This window comes from Sus scrofa, chromosome 18 (genome assembly GCF_000003025.6).
Source record: "Sus scrofa isolate TJ Tabasco breed Duroc chromosome 18, Sscrofa11.1, whole genome shotgun sequence".
NCBI classification, from domain to species: Eukaryota; Metazoa; Chordata; class Mammalia; order Artiodactyla; family Suidae; genus Sus; species Sus scrofa.
In genome coordinates this window covers 45,393,217-45,416,307 of record NC_010460.4, presented here as the reverse complement: position 1 = coordinate 45,416,307, position 23,091 = coordinate 45,393,217, and the positions used below count along the sequence as shown (strand labels likewise).

Genomic DNA, 23,091 nt, shown 5'->3' with positions numbered 1-23,091 from the left:
ACTGGGGCCACCCCTGGGCCTCAGTCAGCTCCTCATGGGCCTGGCTGCCTGGGAGCCATACATGCATTAGAGCCAATGCGGAGAGGACGAAGGGCCCAGGTGCCTTGGGACTGCAGCCCACTATGGATTTCCATTTCTTTTGGAGACCCCCTAAACAAAAGAGGGACCTTTTCGGAAAAGCCACCAGCTCTAGCAGCTTCACTTTCTCATGGACTAGCTCACGGTGGAGCCCAAAGTGGTCTCACTCTCTCCCACCCATGGCCCCATGTCACCGAGCTTACCTTCCCAAGCCTCCAACCTCTGCGCAGGGTTGGATCAGCTGAAGCCCTCGCCGCCGGACCACTCCCTGGAGGATGGTGGGGGTAAACCCTTCCCCTAAACGCCTCATAAACGACCCAGGCCCTGATGCAAGCCCAGCGGCCAGGTCAGTATGCCTTTTACTGCTCGGCTCGATTGCACACCATAAACCCGACCTCACAATGGAATTGCCCCGGAAATTCTCCTTGGAATTATGGAGTTTGGTTCCTTGTGTACAAAGCACTTCCCATCACTTTTCAGAGGATCCAGGCGGCCCCCGTTCACCTCATCCTCTCAGGGGGTCCCAGAAGCACAAAAGGCAGCAGTACGATTCACATTGGGATGCAACGGAACCCAGCTCTGGCCTAGTGGACTGCCTAGGGGTGTGGGTGGGAAGGCAGGGGGCTGTTGGGCAGGTGGGTGCCCGGTGTTTTCCCCTGGGGGTATAGGGGCCATAGTGCAGCAATATCCGGGGATGCCCTTTGTGGAGGGCCAGAATGATTGTCTCTGCTGAGGAATGGAGACGGTAAGAGTAGAAGGCAAAGAAAAAAAAATTCCAAATAGCATTACTTTGGGGCTGGAAATAAAAACCTAAGAAAGCTAAAGGACCACCAAACAAACAAGACGAAGGCTAGGAGATCAAAGAGGTGGAATTAGACAGTCTTAGACCAATAAATTGTTCCTCGGGTGACACAGAGCAAGATGTAAAGAGAAAGACCGGCCACCACCGCCGTCTGTCTAGACTTGGGTGGCTGGAGCCGCCGACAGCAATGGCGTTTAAAGTAGAACCTGCCCTAGTGGGGCGACTGGACACACTGAGTGGGGAGCGATTTCTGGGAGCCCAGGGAAGGATGTGTTCTCAGCCAAGAGGGCTGGGAGCCTGTGCCACAGGCTCATCCTTGCCAGGGCTTTGTGCGGCCCAGGTCCAAGCGGTCCTGGCAGGACGCGATGCTCCTTCTCCTGGGCCAAAGAGGGTCCAGACACTGACGGCAAGGCCTCGGCCTTTCTGGGCCCAAGTCAACCTTCTGGGCCAAGTCCTGTGGGTACTGAAACCTCCCCTTTCGTTTCTGAGCTGCTCTTTCCCTTCCTAACTTTTGCAGCCACGTTTTAAAACGAAAAGGCCAGGCAAAACCAGGCTTTCAATACGGCCTCTTTAATTGCGTGTTCTCGAGCCTCCGTTTTTCTACTTATTTGGCTGGAAAGACACCAACGCACTGAGTTATATGTGGTAATATTCACAGACATACTCGTTGATGCTTGACTCGGAGCGGGCACGTGAAGGCAGGTTTCTAATCAGCGGAGCTGTCTTTAAAGACATTTTCCCAGCGCTCTCCTGGAGCTGGGATCCGACCTACCAAACAGAAAGTGTTTCCCCTGTTTTTCGTTATCAAATAGACCTTAATATTTAAATCCAGGTAAGAAAGTAAACCCAGCTTTAGGGGAGCGAATGGAGCCTTCTGAGAGTCGGGCTGCTAGCGATTCGTTTCTCTAAGCGTTTCAACCCGCACCACTCGCGCGGGGCCGTGCGTTTTTTCTCCATCCAGAGAGCAGGCTTCCGTCGCGGCGCGGGGACAGATTCATCCCTGATGAGGGCAAAGGAGCTGCGGCCGGCGCGGGGTCTTTTCTGCGCGGCTTTCCGGAAAGCAATTCCCCGGCGGCAGCCGCAGCCGAGCAGGCAGAGCCGCCTCCCAGCCACCGGCCGGCCAAGGGCAAGAGAGGCCCCACCTTGCAGTCCGTGAGGCAGGCCTCTGAGTTCCCGACCGGCCTGCACCTACCTGAGGCCTCCCCGATCGGTGGAGAGAAGCGGCCGCCACGGATCAGCTCCTTCGCCATGTATTTGTAGTTGCGTAAATCGAGCTTTGTATCTGCGGCTTGGATACACGGCCACTGGCGGCTCTTGGGGAAGTTATAAAACCCTTTCAATCAGATGCTGTGAAATTTCGTGTATGATGTAAGGAAATATAAGGAAGGCGTGTGTCTGTAATACCCACGGGCGTATATAAACAGAAAAGGGCTAGGGGGAGAGGGAGGGAAAGAGACACCCAGGAAAAATGTTAGCCAAAAATCCAGTTCTCAGTTTAACAAGCGTGTACAGCGCCGCGATGCAGGTTGTAAACATTTTGTGGACTTGGCCGAGATTATTACAACCCAAATAAATGCACCGCGTGGCTTGTTCACAGGGCTCCGGGCTGCTTCCAAGGGTTCCCCGTTTGCTTTTGCGTGTTCCCTTCCTGTGAAACCACCCTGCACCGGGGCGGATCACCGCACCCGCGCTCCGGGCCTCTTCTTGGAGGAGGCCTGCCCAAGGTTGGGGATAGACTGGGCCTGGATTGGGGTGCCCTCCCTCCAGCTCCTGGCCTCCTGAGCCGGGGACGCCTGCGTATCCTCGGTGCATTCACCGCAGAGGAAAGTCGGCGGCGAGAGAAAGCAAGCGCGGCGTTCACCATGTGAGCGCCTATCCTGGAGCTGGGACGTTAATACAATTATTTTAAACATCACGTTTATTTTAGAATAACCAAAGCAGTTCCTGGTCTGTCCCCCAGGATTCTCCGTCCTGCCAGAGCCACACCGGGCAGCTACCAAAAACGCCTTTATGCCCAATTTTCAGCCGCCTGATTTTGTTTTCACGTTTCTAAGGCGGCCTACCGCCCTAGGCTCCCGGCTCGCCCGCGGGCGCTGGCTCTCCCGACCCTGTACCGGGGTTGCAGCCTTGGGGGACCTCCCGGGCCGCCGCTGGACCCTTGGCCGCCGTGTGTGCCTTCTGGACACGCTCTAGGGGGTCACCAGGTCCAGGGCCTGCAGGCCTTAGTCCTAATGTCTGTCCGCCAGTCAGCCGCTTTCTCCGAGAGTCCCGCCGCCCCGAGGCCTGTCCCGGGCTGGGGACGGTAACCCTGGATCGGTCCTCGCGCCTGGTGCTATCGCCCCGCAGCCGCCGGACCACTGCAGCCCCGCAGCGCTAGGCCCCCGGCGTGGGGGAGAGGGAGGCGGGCGCGGGGTAGGTCTGGCCAGGGCCCGCCGCTTGCTTTTTGTTTCTCAGCGAGGCTCCCGGCCAGGCGTGAGCAGCACCGAAAATATACGACCGCCGTTCACTCAAATCTGGGGCTCCGATTCCATTAAAGCTCGTATCAAGTCGACATCTTAGGAACTTCCCAGGGTCGTGGCGGCGGGAGATGGCGGCGCGGACGCCTCTTGCGTGGAGCCACACTGCCATCTGCTGGCCGCATCTTGATACTGCAGCCCAGCAGCCGGGCCTGAACTTCGTCAGCAGCCGCCGCGGATCCCGTATCCCACTCCCAAAGCTGGAGGTAGGCCCATGGTGGGGGGGGGGGGGGGGCTGCACAGAGCCCGGAATCGACGCTGCCGAGAGGGCAGTGCCCATAAAAGAGAGCTGTTTCCGCAGCCGCTTTATCGGCGGCAGACAGAGCAAACAAATGAAAGGGCTTTGGTGGAAAATCTTAATTGGGGCTGGACAGTTGTAAACTCATTAAGGGCCGAATTCCAGACAGTTCGCAGAGCCGGCCTTTATGGCACTGCACCCTTACTGCCCATTCTTTGAAGTTCCTTCTGTCTGCAACAACAGAGGGCGTCCCAACCCGGCGGCGGGGTGGCGGTGAGTGTGCGGACGCCCCAGTCCCCCGCGTTCCGTTCCCCTTTAACGCGCCCAAACACTGATAACTTTGCCGAAATCGCGGGGGTGGGGGGTGGAGAGAGGGAGGGCGAGAAAAGAGAGGGGTGGGGAGATGAGGCTGAACCCTCCTCCCCATCTAGAAGGCCCTCGGGCCTGCAAAGTCGTGCCGGTTCCCCCCGCAGCCCTTTACACCCCATAAACGGTAACAGCCCTCATTTTCTTTTATGGCGCTTGGGGCTGGTCGGTTGCCTCGGCTCTGCCTCTGTCGGGACTTGTGCCCGGGAAGGGTGCGCGGGGCGGGACCCAGAAGCCCCGGGGCGGGCCTGGTAGGATGCGGAGGCGCGGGGGCGGGCGCAGGGACCGAGCCCTCGGTCCCCCGAGAGCGCCCGTCTGTCCGTGGCTGCGGCCACGTTGCGGAGTGTTTGCTCCAGTTTCTTTCCCCGCAGACTCCTTCGGTCCTGCCGCCATCCCCTCCTCCTCCCGCCCGGGAAGTAGGCCCGCGGGGTCCCCTGGATCCGGGCTCGGGAACTCCTCGGGGCGCCAAGATGGAAGAGTGGCCTTTCCCAGCTGCTGGCCAGCCACCCGCGACACCCCAGCCCGGCTACTCCGAGGCCTCCCCGATCGGTCCCCCGCAAGTGGACACAAAGCGGGGAGCAGGGCCTGGCCGCTTCTTGTTGCCCAGCCTTCCTCCTCCGCTGGCAGCCGGCCTGGTAGGCAGAGCCCAGGTCGCCCCGGCCTGGCTGCGGCAGGCGCCCAAGGCCCACCAGAGACAAAACTGAGCTTCTGCTCTCCTCCCTTCCGCCACCCGCCCCCCCCACCGCAGGTTCCCCGGCCCCGGAGAAGATGGTGTAAAGAGCTGACCCGCAAAAATTAGAAAAGAATCAATATATTTTATTTGGCAAAAAGTTAAATATCATCTCAACACAACAATTTGGTCAGTAGGCCTTGAGGTAACTATTGCAAAATATACAGTGTACGTTCAGCCCGATGGAAACCCCAGATTCATCAAGGATTCAAATCTAGAACAGCCCAATGGCGGTTTCATAGCGTATAATTTATTATCAATAAAATTAACTCCGTTACAATAAGCATTCATTTTCCCCCAATTAAAATTCAACGTAAACCATAGGTAGTAACCTTCTGCACATATGTATAGCTCCAAATTTCCTCAATGTTTGGTGCAAAAACAATATTCAAGCGTGTTTGATGACTTTTCTTTAATACGTGGATTCTATATATACAATTGACAAGACAGATTTATAGAGCACGTACAGACTAAAATGCCCGCATTTCGAGTGGAGAAAAACCATGAATCTGTGTGTCCCGGAGAACACTTTCTCTTCTTTTCTTATTTTATTTTATTTTATTTCACTGGGATATCCTTACAGCTAGTTTACAACCAAAGTTTAACAGCCTAGTTATACAGAAGACATGTTCCACTACAGAGCTATACTCTATGCAACTGCTTTCTCCCTCAAAAACAACCTGAGTTCAAATCGAATTCTAGCTTTTCACAATCACAACGGGTGCGTCACCCATCACAGAAGTTTGAGTCACAAAACATAATTACCACAATAAAACACAGTGTTCAAGTATCTGGGCAGATCGCTCTGCCGCACAAAAAGCAAATTAAATTAACTACACAGACTAAAAACTATACAGCCCGCAGTACAGTTGTGCATTATAAAAAGGTAGTTTTTTTTTTTTGTCTGTTTGTTTAAGTCAGGAACAGGTAGATTTTTTTTTTAATATATACAGGCTAGCACACACAGCCATCAGCGCTAATGCCCCCCTTTTTTTTCCGTCTTGTAGAAAATGGAAAGCTTACAATACCTCCTCCATCAAAGTGGCAGGCCAAGGAGCCAGCCTGAGCGGGGTTTGCCAGGGGGAGATGAGGGCCTGGAGTTTAGAGCCGCTTTGTGCGGGGTGGTGGAGGCTGGGGTGGGGTGGGGGTAGAAGAAGGGGACGGGCAGTTCTTCTTCTCTCTAGCTCGCTCTCTCTTCTCTAAATGAACTGGATCGCCTTCGCATCACTCGTCTTTTGCTCGGTCCTTGTTGATTTTCTTCATTTTCATCCTGCGGTTCTGGAACCAGATCTTGACCTGCCTCTCGGTGAGGTTGAGCAATCGGGCCACCTCGTACCTACGGTCCCTGGTGAGGTACATGTTGAACAGGAATTCTTTCTCCAGTTCCAGTGTTTGGTGCTTTGTATACGGGCAGCGCTTCTTCCGTGTGGAGCGAGCGTGGAGCCAGTTGGCAGCCGGGTTACCTGCGGGCGGGGGAGAGAGACCAGGGGTTTAGGAGGAGAAGCAGCACACCCACCCCCTCGGCTGGGGGCTAGGAAAACTCCTAGGGGGTCTTCGGCCAAAGTGCAGGATGCTGGTGAATTGGTTAGGGAAGGCAGCCGAGTCTCCGACACAATGGAACCCTGGCAGACAGACGCAGGGACGGTCACATACAATTGCACGCAGTAAAACCGCGGCTCCCCCCTCCCCTCCCAGGCTCTCCTTTCTCCTCCTCTGTCCTCCTGTCCCCTCCTCTCTTTCCTCTCACTCTCTGCACATTGTGTACGGAGTGAAATTTGAAAACATCTCTCTCTTGCCGCACAGGGGGGAACCACGCTGCCCCGTGTTCTTTAGGAAGTTCGATATTCTATTTCTCCCCTCACTGATTCTGCGTGTCTTTCCTCCCCACCTTTCCTTCCACTCTCCCTACTCCTTATTTTGACCTCCCTGGAAGGCCGTGGGAGCTGGGCAGGCCACCACGGGCACCCCTAGGCATCCCAAGGCCGTTGATCACTTCTCCAGTTTATTTGAATAATCTTTCAGGGGACCCTCGTGTCCCAGCCGCCTGCAGCCACATCTTGGGCAGGATTTACGCCGCCACTGGCTGAAGGCAAGAAGTGGAGGGAATCGGCCGTCTTCCCCAGCGTCCCGGGTCTGGCTGCCTCGGCTGCAGTTGCTGCTGCCGCTCCCGTACAATCTAGCCGCACAAAAGACTTTCTCCGCCGCTCTGCTTTCGAAGAACAGCCCGAAGTATTTCTGTCTTGGTCCCGGGCCGCCAAGGCAGGGGCGGCAGATCTTGGCTCGTCCTCGCAGCCCCTGCCCCGCCCCCTCTCTCGGCTGCAGCCGCCTCCCCTCCCCCGGAGCCCTGCGGGCCAGCTTGTCACTGCTTTCTGGACTTGGGGCCCCATCTGAGGCCTCCCGAACAGCAACTTCTGGCTCCCGGCCTCTGCTCAGGAGGCTCCCAGCGCGGGCGAAGGCAGGCTCTGGAGAAAGCTGGAAGGCCGGCAGATCCGGGCGGCCGGCGTGGAGGCGGTGGCTGGTCTGGAGGGAGGAGACACTTACTGGGATCGATGGGGGGCTTGTCTCCGCCGCTCTCATTCTCAGCATTGTTTTCGGAGAAGGCGCCTTCGCTGGGCTGTTTTTCTCTATCAACTGGAGGAGAACCACAAGCATAGTCAGTCAGGGACAAAGTGTGAGTGTCAAGCGTGGGACAGTCACCCCTTCTGGCCGACAGCGGTTCAGGTTTAATGCCATAAGGCCGGCTGGAGGGCAAGCCCGCGAAGGAGAGCGCGCCGGGCGTGGGCTCCAGCCAGGAGCGCATGTACCTGCCGTCCGGCGCCGCCGCCGCCACGGGCGCCTGGGGGTGCACGTAGGGGTGGTGGTGATGGTGGTGATACACGGCCGCAGGCACCGCGTTGGCGCCCGCCGCGTGCACCGGGTTCCACGAGGCGCCGAACACCGCCGCCTTGGACTGGAAGCTGCAAGGGCTGAAGTCGGGGTGCTCGGCCAGCGCCGCGGCCTGCCTGGGGGGCTGGCCCAGGGCTCCCGGCGCGTAGCGGCCCGCGCTCAGCTCATCCGCGGCGTCGGCGCCCAGCAGGAATGAGTCCACGTAGTAGTTGCCCAGGGCCCCGGTGGTGGCCATCGCCGTGCCCCGCGCCTGGCCGGCCCGGCCCGACCCGCGGAAATTATGAAACTGCAGATTTCATGTAACAACTTGGTGGCACCAGGGGGGGGAAGTACAGTCACCTAATAAGTTGCCGGCGCCCGCGCCCCCATTGGCCGCGCGCGTCACGTGCTCGCTTCGCAGAACAATAACGCGTAAATCACTCCGCACGCTATTAATGGCCCGGTGTTTTGCAGTCATAATTTTTATAGCAAAAGCCATATGTTTTTATGCAAAGGGATCGCGGCGCTCCACGATCGGGTTTGTTTTAATTGTGGCCAACGAAGATTAAAAGATCAAATCTGGCCTTGCCTCTGTACTGCCTCCCCTCCCACCGCCACCACCAGACACACACTTCTTAAGCGGACTATTTTATATCACAATTAATCACGCCATCAGCAAGGCGCGGGTCCCGCGTGCGAGTGCGGCCAGTGGAGCCCCTCACATAAAATTAGACAATAATTGAAGCCATAAAAAAGCAGCCAAATCGCATTCTCGCTCTACTGTATTTAAATCCATATTTATGATATTTCATAAGGAGTTATTGTTTCAGAAGCCACACAGGCTGGTGGGAAGTTGGGAACGACCAACAGATTCGTTTGTCTCGTCGTGACTCCCAGCTGTAAAAATTTACGAGGACTTGGAAAGGTTAAATTAGACTGTTGTGTTTGGTTGGCGAGCTCCCTGTAAATAATCTTTGCGGTCCCGGGAGATGCGAGTTTACCCCGGGCTGGCTGAGAAAAGTCAAATTCAACGCAGTATCCGTCCCAAACTGAGCCACCGCTGCCCCTGCCCCAGCGCGCTGGTCAGGGACAGGCCGCCGAGAGGGCACCACCTATTATGCGGCCCTAGAATCTGCCCGACTGGACTGCTGGACTCCCGAGCAGCTCCCAAATTCACCACTGAGCCTCCGGCGAGGGCCTGGAGGAGCGGCCAGGGAGAAAGTGGCCGGCAGTCCCCGAGGCGATCGGTTTGAGGGCCTGGTTGTGCCGCCCGGTTCGGCCCCAACCCCGCGCACACGCGCGCCCGGCTCAGCGTCAGCAGGGAATCACTCTCCCTGGGCGGACGCAGCAGGCGCCTCAGCTCTGTGCTCGGAGCCTTAACGCTGATCTCTGCAAGCCTGGTCGAATTCCCTGAACCTGAGCTGCGGGAGGGGGGAAAACAAAAACAAAAACAAAAAACAACAACAACAACAAAAAAATACGAGGCAGCATCAGTGGAAGGCGACTTCGGCTGGCGAAAAAGCAGCCCCGCCTAAGAGACCCCGCTGCTCCAAGCTGGGAGGACCGCAGCACCGGGGCGGCTGGCCATGGGCCCCTTCCTTCCTGGCCGCCGCCTGGGGCCCTCCTCGGTTACCCATCCGACCCGCAGCTTAGTACAGTTACAAAGTCCCCAGCAAGGGGCCGCAGCTCAAGTCCAGGGCTAGAAATTAAAACGGGAAGCTGCACAAGGCATTGGCTTTTAATCTCATTCCTTAGGTTGGCCAAATTGAGAAGGATGTTTCTTACCGCTTAGGGTCTTTCAGAGGTAAATTAAAAGGCCAAGGCCTGTATGTTAATTGGGGGGGGGGGCTACCCCAAATCCGGACAGAAAGAGACGACTCCTAAAAACGGGGTAATTAAATTCACGTGTGAACACTGTGTTTGCAAGCGTGTGTTTCTCATTAGCCCACTTCCCTGGCGGCGAGGGCGAGAGAGCGGGCGGGCGGGTGGGCGGCATGAGTCGCTCCAGCTTCTTTTTTGCCTTCATCCTCCCCGACAGTCCCATTAACCCCCTCCCCCAACCGTGATACATCCCTAACCCAGGCGGGAGCCCTCAAATGCCAGGTTCTCCCCGAGAATGAGGCTGCGAAGCCGCACGAAGAGCAACCGGGTGCCCCTTCCTCGTCGGAGCCGGAAGAGGGAAGCGGCCGACACAATGAACTCCGACGTGGCCGGCCGGCCGCCTCAGCCCCCTCCTTACTAATATTTTCTTTCCCTTGTAAATCCCTCCGCCTCATCCCCACCCCCACCGCAGCCCAAGGTGTCCCAGATATCTGGCAGTTCACCGGACCTCTTAGATTTTCATTAAGAGAAATTAACCCCGGAGGAAACCTTCGCTCCTAATTGTAATTGTATGCAAACGGGCTGGACACGCCAGGTTGCATTTCCACTTTTCCGTAACCGGAGAAGACAAGGATTATTAACAGTAAGTTTAAAACGAAAGGCTGTTTGTTTAGCTTTAACCGCCCCCACCACACACACACCATCATTACTAAATAATTAGCAGGCCTTGAGTATGAAACTGGTGCCTAGAAGAGAGGGGTATCAAAAAACCAAATATTATTCCTATGCAGTCCACATGTTTGAAGAGAGACTATTCAGGCTCCTGTGTCTGCTCTTATTGGAGAAGTGAAAGGAGCTGTGTGTGCCTATAAAAAATAACAAATGGGTGTAATTAAAACTGCATTTTCTAGCCCCAGAGTTCAAAAACCTTGGCCTCCAAAACAAATCCAGTACTCAGGTCCTGAAAATGGCAGAGAGGAATTCAGGGGAAGTGTACTGGCCTTTCGGGTAACAGGAGCACAGACTGAGCAGTGAAAATAATTCCTGGGCTGCTGGAGCTGGGAAGGAAACCACTGCTCCGTGGGCTTGAGCCTGAAGGCCCGGCAAGTGTGTTGGAGGACAGGGAAGCGTGGAAGTTGTTTTCAGTTCCTGGTAGTGAAAATGGTCCCTCTGGCTTCCAACGGTGGCCTACAACTTGGAACATGGACTCAAGTTTGTATCCCAAGGGTTGTGGAATTTAGAATTCCTTTCCTATATTAGTTGAAACGGACTGGCACCAGAGGCTTCCCTTCTCCAGCATCTGTCCTTACAAGGATGCCATATCTGACATAGTCTGAACCTAATATAAGCTACCGGCAGGCAAGCAGCCAATCTTTGTCCTAGCGGGGCTCCCTTATCGCGGTTAAAGCCCGAGCCTGGACTGGTAGGCCTGCGGAGCCGAGAAAGCTTCCCCACCGAGTTTCCTGCGTGATGATCCACTGAACCTGGCTGGGCCTCAGTCCAGGTCCTGGCCTCCTTGCCCGAGGAGTAGGCACACACACACACACACAAAACCCTGAATGCCTCCTAATCAGATCTCTTAGGCTGCCGTTGCCGACCCGCGGAGTAGGAACGCCAGGCCGCCGCCATACGGTCGTGATCGTAACCGAGGCCTTGTCTGCGCCTCGGCTCGGCCAGGCCCAGACCCGCAGCCCTCGACAGCCGCGGCCCTTGAGCCCTTCCGCAGCAGATTCTGACCTCCACCTGGGCACGCATAGAAAAGTAAGATCCCTCCAGGTTTCCCCCCTGCAGGCCCTGATGTCTCCAGGGTCCGTCCCAAAGGAGTGGTTGGGGAATGAAAGGTGGCAGAGGAAGAAAACCCGGACACAGACTGAAAATGAAAGAAAACTAAAGAAAAGGAAAGAGAAAAAAAAGGAGCTAAGAAAACAAGAAAGATAAAAGAGGAAGAAAGGCGAGAAGGAAAGAAGGAAGGAAGAAAAAGAGGCAAAGGCAACTCTTGGGAGTAGAGAGCGGCTTACAGAGGGAAAGGTAATTGACAAGGCCAGGATCCCAGCCCCTGTCACTCCTGTCTCTCCTAATTTGGCCGGAATCTCCACTGGTCAAGGGGTCTTTCCTGATTTGTTCCCTGGGTTGGGGCTAGAGGCACCCCAGCCTTGCAAGAGAATGTCGGAGTCCCTGGCCAGGCGGAGGCCTGGAGCCGGGGAGGCCCAGGATGGAAGCGTGCGCCCCTGACCTTGAATGGCCCGCGGCCCAGAATTCCTACCACGCCCCTGGCGTCCGCGATGGAGCAGCTAACCTGACCGTACCTGCTCCTGGCCAGGTGGAGATGGGGGGTGAGGCCAGCAGTCTGGCAGAGAGCTGAGAACGAGGCAGGGTCGAGGCTCCTGCGCGAGATAAGCCGAGGTTGCCACCGCAGGCCAGGCGCGACCAGGGCCTGGATGCCCCGCCCGGCACGGCCCGGCCCCCGCGCGCACAGGTACCTGGAGACGATTTCAACTGAAGTAATGAAGGCAGTGTCGTGCTGTCGAGAGAAAGGTGGATCCCAACAACAGGAAACTACCTAAATCACCGACCAGTTCTGATGCAGCCCGCGCGAAGCTGCCTCGCCCTCCGCCGCCACTGCCGCCGCCGCCGCCGCCACCGCCGCCGCCGCCGCCGCCAAGGGAGAACCCTGCGATCGCGCCCGGCCCCTCGCCAACCTGTGCCCGCCACTGCCACTGCGTGTCCCGGGCTGCCGCTAAGGCATGTCAGAGAAAAAAGCCACTGGCCTCAGGAAGGTAAACCTGGGAGAGGGAGGAGGAAGGTAAAGGAGAGCGAGAGGGAAATGGAAGGAGGGGAGAAAGCGAGAAGAGCGGAGAGAGCCGGCAGGGCGCGTGCTGCTTTCCCAAATCTTGCAGCCCAGCGAGCCGGCGCGGCGCCGAGCGGCGGCAGCCCTGGGCGATTCGAAAGCGCCGGGGACGGCACGGAGCCCGGCTCCCTGTCTGGCCTCGGCCTCCCGCGCTCGCTCCCCGCCCGTCGCGCTCCCCCTTTCTCCCTCCCAGCGGGCCCGCCAGCCGGGGCGCGCGCTCCCGCGCCCCCTCCCTCTGACTGTCCCCCCCCACCTCCCGCGAGCAGGAAACGCGTGGCCCCGCGGAGGGCGACCAGGTGGGGGAGGCCTTGCTGGGGGAGGGGGGGAGCCCCACGCAGCCCCGCCGCCGGCTACCTAACCGCTGCCGCGCACGCCAGGGACGCGCTGTGGGCCCAGCCTGCTCCCCGGAATCCTAGGCTGGGGGTCATCTAGGACCCGGGGACCCACGAAATAGGCGGCCTCTGCAAACCTCCCTGGGGCTCCTGAAAGAAATCCTGTTTGGCTTCCTCTGTCTATGCAGCTCCCCTCTCAACTGAAACCACTGGTCCAAGACAGCCACAATCCAGATATACTAGCAAGTCATAAAACTGAACAAAAGCCGACAAACCTTACGGCACCAGGGCTATAGGGCCCAGACAAATTACGACCGTCTAGGTAATATTTAAATAGATGCCTAAAGTAATTGCAGGGGGCGCGGGCTAGTCCTCCTGTTGTAAAAGTGGTGGACGGGATAAAGTGGAAGGTGAAGATAAGAAGTCAAAAAAAAGAGGTAAAATTAAAAAGCTTCATTCCACAGCTTTTATTCTTCTATAAGAACATAAACATCATCTTTTTTCCACGCACAGCAGCATTACAATATTAATTTATTCTGATTTAAGATTAGAAGTAAATAGAGCTAGAACTAACATTTATAATAACGATAGAATGCATTTGCATAAAACAAGATTGGCGATTTTTCATAATAATAGACATTTATACAGATTTGTATTTTATAGTTTTTTTCTTTTTCTGCACCTACAGGTTTGACCCTTTTATGCATGTAACTTCACAGTATAAAGGAAACCCCAAAAATGTCTCCCTTCTCTAGTCTATTCCGCTTGCCCCTGCCCTCCTTGGCTTCCATGAATTTTGGAAAGAAAAAGAAAAGAAAAAAAGGGGGGGAGTGGGGGGGGACTCCACAAGATAGGGAGAATTATGATGTGCTTGTCGTGTTACCAGTGGTAACCATTATTTTATGACTAAAAAATCCACTAAATCTGCATGTACTAACAAAACTACATTCAATTTTTTTTTTTAAATCTACAGCCAGAAGAACATGGAAATTCAGAGGTAAGTGAAGTAATTTCGTCCTGCAATGCAAGACCTTACACAAACTGGAAGAGAAGTCTCCTTCTCCCGGTCATTCTTTTTTTTTTTTTTTTCTTTTAAAGCTGGGATATCTTACAGAGGAAGGAAAAATTAATCTTTCTGACTTTCTCAAATTTTTTCAATCAGCCAACATCAAGCCCTTTTCCCAAGCTGCGTGTCCATGCCTGCAAGCCCTTCTCATTGCCAAGGAAGAAAGGAAGAAAGGAAAAAGAAACACAGGGGCCTGTATCCCCTGATTAAACACAGCCCAGCACGCCAGGCAGGCGAGCCCGGTGGCAGGGCTCCTTGCACCATTGACCTCAGGCCAGACACCTCAGCTGCCTACAATGGGACCTCTGCCTTCCGGCTAGGTTTGCCGGCCCTGGAGGAAACCAGCTCCCCCGGGGAAGGCAGGGGCCGTTTCAAGCAGTGGAACCCAGAGATAGCAAACCATCCCAGTCACCACTTGACACTTAGGCCAATATCCTTCTCTATAGAATTTTAGCGCGATATGGCTTTTTCCCCCAGAAAACGACGAATAGACCAGCACCAAGCAAACACAGACAAAGAAACAAAAAGTCAGAACGAACCAGCCCTGCACAGATGTAACGGCCAGCGAGATGGCGAGTGTGGGAGGGAGGAATGGGGCTCCGGCACAGGTGCGAGTTCCTGGGCAGAGCCGATGACAGAGGGAGGAGAACGACTCTCTGGAAGCGGAAAAAAAGAAAAAAAGAGAAAAAAAAAAAGAAAGGAAAGGAAAAGAAAACCACGTTGCCTGGAGCTTCATCAGGAAAAATTAAAGTTGGCTGTGAGCTCCCGGATCCGGTTTTCTCGGTTCATTTTCTTCAGTTTCATCCTGCGGTTCTGAAACCAGATTTTAACTTGTCTGTCCGTGAGGTGGACGCTGCGGCTGATCTCTAGGCGCCGCTCTCGAGTAAGGTACATGTTGAACAGAAACTCCTTCTCCAGCTCCAGCGTCTGGTGCTTGGTGTAGGGGCAGCGCTTCTTCCGGCCGCTCTTTGCAGTGAGCCAGTTGGCTGCGTTTTCGCCTTTGGAATTGCCTGGCATTTAAGAAAATAAAGAGGGGAAGGTTAAATTGAGGCCACGCGGGCTGCACGCAGGGGTGAATTCAGGTCATCTCTACCATAAGAGGGATGCCCTAAGTCACGCCAAGGGAGTTATGCCCCCTTCGGTTTGCCCAAGGAGAGCCGTGCCTTCAAAAATCATGTGCACAGTCCAGTGGGCCTCCAATCTACACCTACTCCCCCAATTTACATTTCTCTCAACTTTTTTTTTTTTTCCAAACACCTGTTTTCGCACAAAGCTGCCAGGCACTTGCAGAAGGAAAGGCCTGGGAGAGCAGGCTGTATATCTTGAACTTAACGCCTTTCTTTGCTTCTCGCCCCAAGACAGACAAGCATTTCCTGCAGCCCCCAGACTGGGGGTGCGGGGTGCTTACTCAGAAGGGGGTCGGCCTGTGTGGCTGTGTCTCCCTCCAGCTCCCTGGTTGCCCAAGGCCTGATGAGGAGAGGAAGGGCATAGTTGGGACAAGGGGAAGGCACAAAAAACTGATTGAGGTCAAGGGCCTTCCCTCACATCTCTTCAGGAGCCAGGGACGTGCAGTCTGGGCGACTCCAGTTCCAGGGGAAGCGAAATGGCCCCTCTCAGACTCTCAGATCAGGGCCCAGGCGTCCGGGTCGGATTTGCCTTTTCTTCTCCCCGCAAGGAGGATTCCCGCCCCTCCAGCAACTTAGAAAAAAAGCAAGGGGGATCGTAAACTCGAACTTCGCCGGTTAATGGGCTTATTTATTGGTGCTGGCGGCTGCTTATTTTGGATGCCTTACAAACATCCGCGCTATCTGCGGGTGAGCCACTTTCCCTCCCTCCCCCTCCCCCCGCGTGGGCCGCGCCTCGCAGGACAGACCCAGACCTCGGCTTGGGGTGCTCCGGGGCACGGAGAAGGGCATGCACAAGAGGGGAGCGGCTCGCCCGTGTGCTCGCCCCCAGTCGGGGTGAGATGAGGCGAACGCGGAGGTCGTCTTGGTGTGCGGCGCTAAGCCGGACGTGAATTTTTACTGCGTCCCCACGCCCAAATATTAAAAAGCAAGTTCACAAGGTCAGCCTGCCTGCAGCTCGCGCCAAGGCCGGCCGGCTGCTGTGCGGACTCCTGGCTCTCCGCTGCTTCGCTTCTCTGGGTCTGCCTGCCTGTCTGCCCGCCTGACTGCGGCCCTTCAAGCGCACCCAGCTTACCCAGGGAGTCCTTCTCCGGCGAGGCTTTGCTGCTCTCGGAAGGGGCCGGGGAGAGCTCCTCCGCGGCCGAGGACGACGCGTGCGCCTCCTCGTCGCCCTGCGAGCCCCCGCCGCCGCCACCGCAAGCCAGCGTGGGGGGAGGCGGCGAGTCGAGAGCTCGCTCCTTCCGGGCTGCATCCGCCGAACCGGAGGCGAGCGCGGGTGGCGGGTCGAAGCCGCGCCCCGGGGGTTGAGCGGGGAACGGGCCGGCGCCGAGCTGCTGCGCGCCGCCGCCGCTGCCGTAGCCCTTGGCGGTGCCATAGGCCTGGGAGAGGCGGAAGTAGCCGGGCACAGGCACCCCGCTGGAGGTGCCCAGGGCGCAGCCGTCGGGCGGCGGGCCCCGCGGGAAGGGGGCCAGCTCGGCAGCGGCGGAGGAGCCTTTGGGGCATTTGTCAGTCGAGTCGTAGAGGCAGTAGGAGCTCTCCTCTTTGATGTTCTGCGCGAAAGAGCACGAGGTGGCCTGCGGCGGGGGCTGGGGTGGTTGCGGCGGGGGCGGCGGCTGCTGCTGGGGCTGCTGCTGCGGCGCCCCTTCGGGCGGCTCCATCCGGCATGACCGGGGCGCGTCCAGCCACAAGTCTATAGGCGCGGGCGCATAGCTGTGCGCCCCAGGCCCCAGGCCCCCGCTGCCACCACCGCCACCGGGCGACGCCGCCTCATTGCGCTTGCCTCCCAGAGCCGGGAAGAGCCCGCAGCTCTGCAGCCCGTAGGGCAGGTCGGCGGCCGAGGGCAGGTAGACCCCGCCGTGGGCGTAGTAACCGCCGCCGCCGCCGCCCCCCGCGCCGCTGCCACCACCGCCAGCCTCGCCTCTGCCGGAGCTGATGAGCGAGTCGACCAAAAAAGAGTTCGCGGCGGGGCTCTCTGAGCATGACATTGTTGTGGGATAATTTGGCGAAGGGAGCAGATAGCCCTTTCTGGCTGACATTTCTTGTGCAAAACATGCTGAATACGATTAGCAATCCCCCCGCACCGCGGCGGGCGCCCGCAGCCAATCCTGAGCCAGAGTTTCCGCGCGACCACTCCCAGTTTGGTTTCGTAGGCGCGGGGCCGCTCTCCGAGGGCGCCCTCTGAGCCCGCGATTGATATAAATATGTAATCTGTATTGATGGGCCGCGAGACGCACACTCGATACCTCAGCCCAAAGGCCAGGAGCTGCGGGGGCTGCCCCATCGCGGCCGGTGGGGGGCCTGGCCCCTGGGCTCGCCCCGCCCATGCCCAGATGTGCGCCCTCCTTTGGGGTCTGTTTGAAGGGCCCCTGGGCCCTGCGCAGTTAACAAGTGGGGTGTTTATGGTGTGCACCCCGGCCCGCCTTGGGTGCTCCCCATTTTAATTTCGGAATCAGCCACCGGACCCCAGTGTACTCTAATCACCCAGCGGGCCGGGAGGGGCTTCAAGCTCTTCCCATTCAGCCCTGGACCTGGAGCTGTCTCCCCAAAGTGGCAGACCTGGTTCTAAGGCCACCTGGATCCTCAGGGGGGTCCGACATCCAGAGCAGACCGGACGCTGGCGATGGCCACTTCTCTCTTTCTCCTCTCCCAGAATCTCCCCCCAGATGCACCGCCCTGGCCTCTCCGCCCGCTACATGCCCCGCTCCTCCTCTACCCATGGGTTGATTCCGTTAGGACGTTTGCCTACCGTCTGCTCACCTGGCTTGCCTTCTCTGCAGCTCCCGTCCGCGAACCTTGGTGGGCGGGCCGGAGTAGGGGGTCGAAGCGACTGACAACTTTGGCTGAAAGACTCCCCCACCCTTACTCCGAGGCCAGAGCCAGGTCCAGGCACCCCTCAGCGGCATCACCCTGGTAGCCTCCACGCTCACATGCCTTTCGAGGAAGTGAAAGAAACATCGGTCTTCAGGGTCTTGGGCTTGCCCAGGGGCAAAGACCTGGAGGGGGAAAGTCGGAGGGGGGGGGTGCAGCCAGCGGGCACCATTGCCACACAGCTCTCCAACTCTCCCCTTAGCCTTGGCATTCGCACGCTGCCCGAGGCTATGACAAGAACCAGTGTCACCAAACTCCTGCCTCTCCGTCCCCTCCCCTCTCGCCCCCCCCCTCCAAACCCGCGCCTGGGGCAGCCCTCACTCCCGCGGTGTGCGCATTTTAACGAGGTCCGCGGTGAGGAAATCCGTTCCCTGTGAGGCCTGGCTGGGCTCACGGCCCAGTTATAGGCGCGTTCCGAGGCCAGGCCCTTTGCTCAGCAGACAGCCGGGCCTCCTTCTTCCCTGGCGGTAGGGACTGCGCTCTTAGTCAACTGGAAACGGCCGGCGCAGGGCGCTAGCCCCCAAGCGTGGGCCTCATACAGGTCTCAGGAAATGCGACCTTTTCCGGCCGGATCTAGCGGAGCCCAGGAGGTCGCTGCCTTGCCCCTGGCCTGCGGGCTACAGCTCTCCAGGATGCCCCAGGCCTGCGCGCTCTGCCAGCTCCTGCCCCTGCAGAGGGCTTGGCTGGAACTGCTGAACGCCTGGATCCCAGCAAGCAGACCGCTCAGGCCTCTGCCTCTGGCAGGGAAAGACCCTTGCATCCCGGGTTTTGCCAAGCACTTGGCCTTGTTCTTTCCTGTATGAACCCAGTCAGAGGAGGAAGCCGAGCCTGAGAGGACCCAGGGAGAGCGATCAGGGGAGCTGGCGGCAGAGCCTTGGCGCCGGCTTCTGAGATGCAAGCAAGCAGTTGCCGTCTCTGCCGGCAGCGGCTGCGCGGCGCGCAGCACCCGGGAGGCCGCGCCACCGCTTGCCTTGCGCTCCAGCCGCTTCTCCCTCTGCGCCCCGGGGCTCCTCGGAAAGGGCGTCTGGGGTGGAGAAGAGAGATAGAGAGAGAGAAAGAGAGAAAGGAACAGAAGGAAAGAAGGACCGAGGGAGAGAAAAAAGAGAGGTGAAAAGGGAGAGAGCATGAGAGAGCCAGTTCTCTCCAATCCGACAGGGTCTTGAGGCTGCAGTGGCGGCGCAGCCAAATCAAGTGAAGAGTCTGTACGGAGAGACGGGGCACGGTCCTCCCAACTCCACATCGCACAAACACACAAGGCCAAGGCAAATTCTAATCAAGCTGGGCCCACGAGGTCAACGAACTTGAGTACCAAAAGCTTCCGATTCCCACCGCGTAGGACCCTTCCCCAAAGGGGCTTGGTCCTTACCCAGCTTGTCAGCAGAGTGAAACTGACTGGGACTGATGAGCTCGGCAGTGCTGCTGGGAAATGCCACAAAGCTCAGGACTGCCCGAGCAGCGGGCTTTGCCCTTCAGCACTGTCCATGCCTCTCAGGAAAGGTCTGCCCAGTGGCAAGAAGGTCCCAAGTACAGGAGATAGTCCCTTGAGGACAATGGGCCCCAGCAGGCCAGGGGGCCAGGAAGGTACCTTTCTGGATGAAATGCAGAAAGCACCTTCCCAGACCACAGATGGGGAAGGGCCCGGCCATAAGAGAGAATGCTTGAGATAGTGAAGGCTAAAAAAATAAAATAAAATAAAGTGAAAGACAACGATCTAAACCTGTCTTCCTTAACCTTTTTGGAAGTTAAGGCTCCCTTTGGAAAAATCTAAGGCCAAGTTCTGACTCTTAGCCTGTGAAAAGTGCACATGTGTTCAGTCCCACAATTTCACTCATCATTTTCGAGAAGCTTACAGACCCCTCAAAGCCTTCTCCTTGGGCTCTTCAGAATGCTCCAGCACCCTCTGGGAATTCAACAGCCTTGCCAGTTTGACTGGTAAGACAAACCGGGTATTTGGCCGTAGGCAGCTCGGGTCGGTCTAGTTAGGGCTCCTCCGTAGGGCAGCCAAATGGGCTTCTAGGCTGTGTGGGTTTTAAGAACATGCACGCTCCAGCCAAGGTTACAAAAAAATCATTTTGGTATGGCATCTGCTACAAGAAGGCCACCCCAGCTGCTGAGTAGAGGAGGTGGAAGGCCCGCTGTGGGCTCACAGACCATGGCATTGGCATTTGGGTCTTCGCGGCCCTTTGGGGGAGAGCTGGATTATTTCTCTCCAGTGTCCTTTTCTCCCCTTGTAATAAGCCAAATGGGATGTTAGGTCTGTGCTGTTTCTTGCTTGGGGGGAAAAAAAAAAAAAAAGAAGAAGAAGAATGTGTAAACTTGTGTGGGATGCCCTCTCTGGCCTAGGACTGCCACCCCACCTCCCCTGCCCAGCCGAGTGCTATGAAGAGCCTGCGACACAGATTGGCCTGCCCGCTGGTTCAGAGGAGAAGATAGCCACACAGCAGAAGCTCAAGTAAAATGCCTGCTGCCTTTTCAGCATCTCCGATGGGCCCCCAGGATGCTATACACCCCAGACTGTGACACCAAGGTGTTAGCTTCCTCAATAGAATATTCCATTCATGGATCCTCTCAGCATACCTGGGGTTTCCCTCCCCAGAGAGATTAAAAAAGCAATTCAGTTGCAGCTTGAGTTGGTTTGGGGACTCTCTCTCCCTCCTACCCATTTGCCTTCTCTCTCTCCATTTTGCCCTCTCTCCCAGCTGCCGAATTTCTCTCTGGCGGTCAGGATGTTTTGACCTAAACTCTCTGGTGTCTGCTTGCTCCACCAGGCCTGGGCAGCCACCAGGGCCCATATTTTATTTAGGAGTAAATATTGCTCATTGCTACCTGGTTGATAACACCATCCTCCCACATGGCTGGGGAGCTGAAGTAAATGCCAGGCTGGTGAAATAAGCCCTTTGGCGGGAATTATCATGCGGTTCCTGGATAGTGGATTCCTTCTCCTGAGCAGGCCCTTGCAAACCATGAGAAATAATAAACTTATTACAAAAAATATATAACTTTAAAAAATACAAGGTACTGAGATTAAAATAAACAATTCCTATCTAGAGGTCAGCGCTTTCTGGGCTCAGAATTGTCTGCTCATCTGTGGAGCTGAGCTGTGTGCCCCACAGAGGGAAAATAAATGCTACCTCCACATATGCAGGTTTAACAAAAATTCTGGACTTTTTTGATGTGCATTTACCACAGAGTTAAAATCTGGCGGGGGGTGAGCAATAACCTTTTCCCGTTCATCTTTAAGAATGTCAACATTTTCAGGGTTATTTGATGTGTCTGCTTAGAATCAATCAGGTGCAATCTCTCCCTAAACAACTTGCTTTAAATTTTTTTTTCTAAATCTGCACCAGAGAACCGGCCCTTCTCTCCTGATTGGGACCTTCTCACATGCACCCCTCAATTGCAATATTCTTAGTTGTGTCCATAATAAACTGCCTCTGGCCTTGAAATGAGAGAGGGAGCTTTGAAAGGGTTTTAGGGATGGCTTGGGCTGCAGAGAGCACCGTGTGAGCGTCCAGTCTTTGCTTTCCTCTGGCAGAGTTTGGAAGACCACGCTCAACAAAGACTAGTGACCGTGATCGGGTAAAATTCACATGCACACTTAAAAGCACACACAGGCAGCACCCACTTTCTCTGCGACTCCTCACCACCTCACCCATGCCCTGTATGGTTTTTTTTTGGGGGGGGGGAATCTCCAGAAACCAATGAAAGCATATTGGAATTTTAAAAATTAGATATAGGAAAAGAGGAGTTTGAGTCTGGCTTCTGAAATAGAAGCGATATGACTATTTTAATCTTGTTTTATGACGACTCTGATCGAGAGATTGCTTGATGAGTTTATTCTCAGAGCCATCTTTTGAAAATGCGTAGGTATTTACCCATATAATTTTTGCATATTTGCAAAAGATCTGTTTTTATATCTAAGACTTTGCTGCAAAACTCCAGCCAGGTTCATAGAGGTAAAAATAAGCAACACAGACTTCTCTAGCAGCCTCAAATAATTCTAATGCGGCTTTTCTGAATTTGCATTTTTTCCCCCCCAGAACAAAGATTACCCCCAGGCTGCTGGGCAACCCTAGAGATGCAACCTAGTAGGGAGCCAGCGTCCTCTATGCCTTCTGTCCTGAGGAATGAGCCCGCCTCAGCGGCCATGGTCGCTGACCACCTCATTGTTTTGAGTAGAAACTTTCTGTTTTTCCCAGTCCCGCCATCTCACCCCCCGCCCCGCGCCAACATCCCATGTCCCAGCGCAGCCCGGGCCCTTTTGCCTGGATGCCCCCATCCCTGGTTCATCTCATTCTGAATATTTCTACAAAATCTAAAGATAGCCTTAGGTGAAATGCTGGCGCAGAGAGTTAAAATCGTCAACTTTTCCACTGAGGCCTCCCCCTGCTTTCCAACCTTTGGGAGCGATGAGAGAAGGGGGGTGGGGTGGGCTGAGCGCCTGCAGCGTCACCCCAGAGCTCACAAACCCAGCCACTTTCCCCAGCCCGGCTCAGACACCGGCCCCACTCCTGCCCCAGCCAGATTGAAACTGCTAAACTTGTGGCCTCTTACCTTGACACATTTCCGAAATCACTGCCAAGGGAGAGCTGGCTTCTCCGCGCCGCGACGCCTGCAAGGCCTAGCGAAGGGGCTCTGCTTTAAATTACAACACCGACCACTTCTTGAAGGTGAGCCCCCTCTTTTTTGGATATGAAGGAGAGCGGGACAAGTGAAATAATGTAACGTGCTGCTCCTAGTATCAGAAGCGAACAAAGGCCAAGAATCGCGCTGGGGTTCCCGGCTCCCCGGCGGCTTTGACATTGATCGGAAGTGCGCCATCTCGTGGCGGCTGGGCGCCTAGGCCGGGCCCGAACTCCAGCCGGGCGCCGGGAGAGGAGAGCAGGCTCCAGGCAGACCAGGGGGAGAGAATGTGCCCAGCCCCGCTGCTAAAGAGATCTCATTTTTACATCTAAGAAATTGCTGCAAAACCCCAGCCGGGTTTATAGCGGCGCATTCCAAATATGCAAATTGGCCGGCCCAGGACGGGTTTACGACCACATTGTCACAGCCATCGGAGGATGGGCTTTTATAGGGCTCAGAAATCAAACCCGCGCCCGCTCACCGCCCGCCCTCGAACAGTTCCTCACTGGCTAGACTCTCTCTAGCAACTTGTGAGACTTTGGTTAATCTTTAACTGTCCCAAAGGAAGTCTTTCCTTAAATCCTGGGCCTCCCTGCTCCCTCCCTCCCTGCCACCCCTCGAGAGTCCTTGTTCACCTCTGTGCGTCTGTCTATCAACCCAGACATTCATCTCGGGGTCTGTCCCACTCCCCTTTGAGCTTGATTTCTCCAGTCGCGCCAGTTAGACAAACACACAAACAAATAAACAAAGCGGGGATCTGGGGTCTGGGGCCTCTCTCCATCCTCTCTGCTGCTCCGGTCCTGCCTAGGTGGCT

At 56.2% G+C, this 23,091-nt stretch overlaps 2 protein-coding genes and 2 long non-coding RNA genes across 18 annotated transcripts; 2 read left to right on the top strand and 2 right to left on the bottom strand.

The window, feature by feature from the left end:
• Nucleotides 1,620-5,549, top strand: LOC106506841. The gene is made up of 3 exons (XR_002340419.1): nucleotides 1,620-1,712; nucleotides 1,842-3,602; nucleotides 3,800-5,549. It is a non-coding gene; the product is annotated as an uncharacterized LOC106506841 (long non-coding RNA).
• HOXA9 (homeobox A9) lies at nucleotides 4,796-11,714 on the bottom strand. The gene is made up of 2 exons (XM_003134838.6): nucleotides 7,272-11,714; nucleotides 4,796-6,193 (listed from the first exon to the last, which is right to left on the bottom strand). Exons 1-2 carry the CDS (start codon nucleotides 7,849-7,851, stop codon nucleotides 5,955-5,957), a joined length of 819 nt encoding a protein of 272 aa, XP_003134886.1. The 5' UTR covers nucleotides 7,852-11,714; the 3' UTR covers nucleotides 4,796-5,954.
• Nucleotides 11,747-13,836, top strand: LOC102159438. Of its 2 annotated transcripts, XR_002340417.1 has the most exons (4): nucleotides 11,747-12,193; nucleotides 12,785-12,918; nucleotides 13,570-13,593; nucleotides 13,759-13,836. It is a non-coding gene; the product is annotated as an uncharacterized LOC102159438 (long non-coding RNA). The 2 variants fall into 2 exon arrangements; XR_002340418.1 differs by lacking the exon at nucleotides 12,785-12,918 and having other exon boundaries at nucleotides 11,897-12,193.
• HOXA10 (homeobox A10) lies at nucleotides 13,049-22,783 on the bottom strand. Of its 14 annotated transcripts, none has more exons than XM_013985769.2 (5): nucleotides 22,209-22,777; nucleotides 17,544-17,779; nucleotides 15,862-16,336; nucleotides 15,071-15,129; nucleotides 13,049-14,672 (listed from the first exon to the last, which is right to left on the bottom strand). In XM_013985769.2, the coding sequence occupies exons 3-5, from the start codon at nucleotides 16,287-16,289 to the stop codon at nucleotides 14,398-14,400; spliced, it is 762 nt and encodes a 253-aa protein (XP_013841223.1). In that variant the 5' UTR covers nucleotides 16,290-16,336; nucleotides 17,544-17,779; nucleotides 22,209-22,777; the 3' UTR covers nucleotides 13,049-14,397. The 14 variants fall into 14 exon arrangements, 11 of the variants coding, with proteins under 11 accessions (XP_013841223.1, XP_013841224.1, XP_005673351.1 ...); XM_013985770.2 differs by having other exon boundaries at nucleotides 17,544-17,717; XM_005673294.3 differs by lacking the exon at nucleotides 15,862-16,336 and having other exon boundaries at nucleotides 17,544-17,717; nucleotides 22,209-22,772.

Excerpts from the sequence above, each read along its gene's own strand:
- HOXA9 (XM_003134838.6), bottom strand. The coding sequence starts at position 7,851 with ATGGCCACCACCGGGGCCCTGGGCAACTACTACGTGGACTCATTCCTG. Across the intron at positions 6,194-7,271 it reads CAAGCCCCCCATCGATCCCA|GTAACCCGGCTGCCAACTGG; the intron begins GTAAGTGTCTCC and ends CCCCGCCCGCAG.
- HOXA10 (XM_005673291.3), bottom strand. The coding sequence starts at position 16,822 with ATGTCAGCCAGAAAGGGCTATCTGCTCCCTTCGCCAAATTATCCCACA. Across the intron at positions 14,673-15,861 it reads GCCGGAGAAGGACTCCCTGG|GCAATTCCAAAGGCGAAAAC; the intron begins GTAAGCTGGGTG and ends CTTAAATGCCAG.